At 55.0% G+C, this 4,534-nt stretch overlaps 1 protein-coding gene across 1 annotated transcript; it reads left to right on the forward strand.

Annotated features, from left to right (window-relative positions):
- The first annotated feature begins 770 nt into the window (after window positions 1-770).
- On the forward strand, window positions 771-2,619 carry CLDN4 (claudin 4). The gene has a single exon (XM_084761314.1). The coding sequence runs from the start codon at window positions 992-994 to the stop codon at window positions 1,622-1,624; it is 633 nt and encodes a 210-aa protein (XP_084617440.1). The 5' UTR covers window positions 771-991; the 3' UTR covers window positions 1,625-2,619.
- Window positions 2,620-4,534: the final 1,915 nt, after the last annotated feature.

A 4,534-nucleotide genomic window follows, 5' to 3' on the forward strand; every position in this document is an offset into this window, starting at 1 on the left:
GATCAAACCCAGGTCTTTGGGGGCTTGGTAGCAAGCCGCTTTACCCACTGGACTCTCCTACCAGCCCTTCTCTGTCTCTGGTTCTGGCCCAAAAGTGCCTCACCTCTAATCCCCCCAGGCACTCTACGGCTGGGTGGGGAAATCACGTGAGAGAAAATGTGGACAGCAGGTGATCTGGCCCTAACCGGCACCGCCCCAGGCCCTCACTTCCCCACACCAACTTCCTCTGGCCAATGATAGGAAAGTTGCTGTTGAGGCAAAGTACAGATGCTGGCATATTAATGACAATAATAACCATGATGGCAGTGATAAAAATGACAGGGTAAAAGCAAGACTCATTAAGGCAGGGTCTCTCTTGGACATCCTGAGGCATTAGCCTTAGGTTTCCCCTGTGAAGGCTCTCTTGTTTCACTGGAGCCCCAGAATGAGTCTTGGGGACCCTCCTCACCTTAGGCTCTGAACCCTGGCTGGGCTTGGCTGCCTCTCCCTCCTAGTGTCCCCACCTGGTGAGCATCCAGGTGTTCTGGGCTGGTGACTCAGTGTCTGTCTCCCGGCTGACCTCAGCATGTGCGGGGGGGGGGGGGTGGGGGGGGCGGGAAGGGGGTAAAGAGATGGTAGTTTCCTGTGATACTGGGCGGGTGACTCAGGGGCCCAGGACTGGGGCCTTAGAACGCCTTTGTTGGCCCAGGCTCAGGAATCCAGAGAAACTGGTCAGGAGGGAGGCCTTGGGGACTGAAACCCCTCCCTCTCCCTTCGCCCCTCCTCCAAGGTGCTTTAACTGCAGCACCTGTGGCCTCCCGTACTGGCTGCAGGTGCGCGCAGGAAGGAGCTGTGGTGTTTGTGCTCTGGAGCTGGTATACCCGACCCAGCAGCACCTCCGGCTGCCTTCGTGTCCGTGAGGCTGAAACAGAAAAGGCTTTCTCAGCCCTTCCGACTCCTGCATCCAAACAAAAAGTGGTCTCCAGCCTTGACCCCTGCAGAGGCTTGAACGATGGCGTCCATGGGACTACAGATGCTGGGAATCGCCTTGGCGGTCCTGGGCTGGCTGGGAACCATCCTGAGTTGTTCGCTCCCCATGTGGCGGGTGACCGCCTTCATCGGCAGTAACATCGTCACGGCCCAAAACAACTGGGAGGGCCTGTGGATGACCTGCGTGGTGCAGAGCACCGGGCAGATGCAGTGCAAGATGTACGACTCCCTGCTGGCCCTACCTCAGGACCTGCAGGCCGCCCGAGCCCTCATAGTCATCAGCACGATCGTGGCCGCGTTTGGGATGCTGCTCTCAATAGTAGGAGGCAAGTGCACCAACTGCGTGGAGGACGAGACCGCTAAGGCCAAGATCATGATCACAGCCGGCGCCGTGTTCATCGTGGCAGGCTTGCTGCTTCTGGTGCCTGTGTCTTGGACCGCACACAACGTGATCCGCGACTTCTACAACCCTTTGGTGGCGGCCGGGCAGAAACGGGAGATGGGAGCCTCGCTTTACATCGGCTGGGCAGGCTCTGGGCTCCTGTTCCTGGGAGGAGGCCTCCTGTGCTGCAGTTGCCCACCGCGCGGAAGCGACAAACCATACTCAGCCAAGTACTCCGCCGCCCGCTCTGCCCCCGCCAGCAACTACGTGTAAGGTGGGCCACTCTTGCTCTGTCCCCACTCACACTGCCTTTGTTACTTTCCTTGGGTTGAGCTCACGACAGCCTGTGGCCTTCCCTCACTTCCCGCCAGGACCTGCCCTCCTATGGGCCACTGACTGCTGGGAACGGGCAAACCCGGATTGTGCTGTTATTGGCCGGTAGCTCTTGAAGTAGTGAGGACTACCTGCCCCCACTTGGACACATCTCAAGGCTCCTTACTCCGGCAAGGATGGATGTAAAAGAATATTTCCTTGCTGCCTACATCCAAGTTGCTCACGGAGACCGGGCTGAAGGCAGAAGCGGCTGGGTACCGCTGTGGACCGGGGAGTTGGGTCCTGCTGGCCAGGATAGCTCAGCTGTGACTTTGGGCTCAAGAGTGGATGTCCTGCACCTGCTAGCAACGCCACTGTCCCTTTCTATTCTCCTCACGCTCTCTGCCCACATCTACTCTTGCCATTATGCCTCACGTTTCCGAGCGCACCCAGGTCCTCCTACGTGGAGCCTTCGTGTGACCATGCCTTGTGACTGAAGGGGCCATTGTGAGGCGGATGGGTCCTGCCTCGGAACCCCAGTGACTGACAAATGACTGGGGCCTCATCCACCCACCTCCCCTCGTCATGGAGTTCTGTGGAGTGGATGGACAGGTTTGAGGGAAGGGTGGAGGTGGATTAAACTGGTTTGGGGAGTGCTGGGGTTGGAGACCTAGACGCAGCCCAGGCTGTCCCCACCCTTTTCCGGTACTGTCTTGCTAATGCCCCGTTCTCTGTGCACCCACTCCCTCCTCAGAAGGACCCAAAATTCCCTACCCATGTCAATTTCAAGGACGCTGGCCAGTCTGCCAAAGCTATTGGGGGGGGGGGAGATGGCGCTGCATTCAGGCAGTCTCCTGATCTCTACCGTCTCTGTGGTTTCTTGTTTTGTAATTTAAGGTCTATTCACAGCTGTAATAATTATTATTTTCTACAATAAATGGCACCTGCGTTCAGGAGAGGTCTGGTCTGTTTTCTCTCTGGATGGGACAGGGTTGGAAGGGTGGACAAGGCTCACAAGGGGCCTTGACAGTGTGCTAAGATGAGGTGATTTCAAGGGTTGGAGATGGCGCACAGAGGGTGGAGAGCATGGCTGACGCGCTACACGCCAGAGATTCCGTACTCAGACCAAATAGACCAAGTGCAGAGGCAAGATCAGAACTTGCAGGCCATCCCCCCCCACTACGAAGGAGGTTCAAGGCTAGCCTGGTCTACATGAACCCCCGTCTCAAAGAGTGATTTCAGGGTGGGTGGTGGTGGCACACTCCTTTAATCCCAGCACAAGGTGAGGCAGAGGCAGGCGCATCGCTGTGAGTTCAAGGTCAGCCTGGTCTACAAAGTGAGTCCAGGACAGCCAAGGCGACACAGAAACCCTGTCTCAAAAAACAAAACACAAAAAGAAATTACAGAGAACGGTAAAAAAAATCAGAACTATTTCTAACCTGGGGCGCTGTAGTGTTTGAACCCTTTATTTGCTTTTTTCTTCTTTGAGACAGGGTCACAGTATAAAGCCCAGACTATTATCAAACTCAAAGCAATCCTCCTGCGTCAGCCTCTTCAGTGCACTACCATGATGGCAAGCCCTTCATTTGTTAAGAGGGGAAGCCCTGTAGTTAGGGGCCAGAGTATGACCAGAACTGGTTGGGGGCGGGGGGCGGGGGGGGGAGTAGGAAGCTGGGGATTCCAGAAAGGACAACAGATGGGATTGAGGCTATGTCACCTGCCGGTTGTCTTCCTCTCCCATTTGTCTCCCTTTCTCTGAGCAGCCAGGCTGGCCTGCTTATCTTCCACAGGCTGCCCCTACAGGTGCCACCTTCCCTACATTTGGAATGTCCTTTCCCCACTCTTGCTGGTCTTGCAGGTCTGGCCTGTAGACTCCTCCCTCGAGAGTCCTCCCACAGCCCTGGAATGCCCAAGGTATTGAGAGTCCTTAAACCTACAGCTGCACTGCCACAGGGCAGCCTGGGACACGCCCTGACTTTCCCATTCCACTCCTTTGGGTTTTTTTTATTGTTTTGATAACAAGATCTGAATGTAGCCCAGGCTAGCCTCCAGCTACATAGCTGAGGATGACTTGAATTCCTGATCCTTCTGCTCCACTTCCTCAGTGTTGGGATTAGTTATGTGGTGATGAGGATAAAGGGTTTGTGCTTGAGCGCCTTTGCTACTAGGCCTGGATCCCCACTTTGTTTGAAAGAGGCTCTCATGAACCCTGGCTGAACTCAAAAGTTGACCCAAAGCAAAGGATGGTTTTGAACTCCTCAGCCTCCCGCCTCTGGTGCTAGGATTCCAGGCATGGACCACCACCACCACACCCGGCTTTATTCAGTCCCGGGATGGAACGCAGGGCTTCATGTATGCTAAGCAAGCTTTCTAGCTCTGAGCCCCAACACACACAGCCCCTTCGTGGAAAAGGAAACTGAATCCCTGTTCACGGCGGGGAAGCGTGGCTCAGAGCCACGTCTGAGATCAGAAAGACAACTTTGTGGAGTTGGTTCTCTCCTTCCATCTTTATGTGGGTGGTTTGGGGTGGAACTCTCCTCACCAGGCTTGCGCAGCATATGCCTTTACTGGGGGAGCTGTTTTGTTGGCGTACTTGTCATTTCCTGACTCCATAGGTATAACCAAGTTTTCCTAATGAAAGTATCAAGATTGTTTTAAAGCCAGGTGTGTGTGGGCTGGTGACAGAGTCCCAGCACTCAGGAGGTAGAGGTGACAGGATCATGAGTTCAAGACCATCCTCATAGCCAGCTTGAGGCCAGCCTGGGCTACCTGAGACTACGTAACACACTTGGGTTGTTCTGTTTTCCTTCCATAGTTAATTATGTGCTTGGGATCAGATCCAGGGTCTCCCATGTTAGGCAAAGGCTCTGC

Source organism: Acomys minous (assembly GCF_964271855.1).
Source record: "Acomys minous genome assembly, chromosome: 16".
Classification (NCBI taxonomy): domain Eukaryota; kingdom Metazoa; phylum Chordata; class Mammalia; order Rodentia; family Muridae; genus Acomys; species Acomys minous.

Bases quoted from the DNA above. Each gene is read 5' to 3' on its own strand.
- CLDN4 (XM_084761314.1), top strand. From the start codon at position 992: ATGGCGTCCATGGGACTACAGATGCTGGGAATCGCCTTGGCGGTCCTG.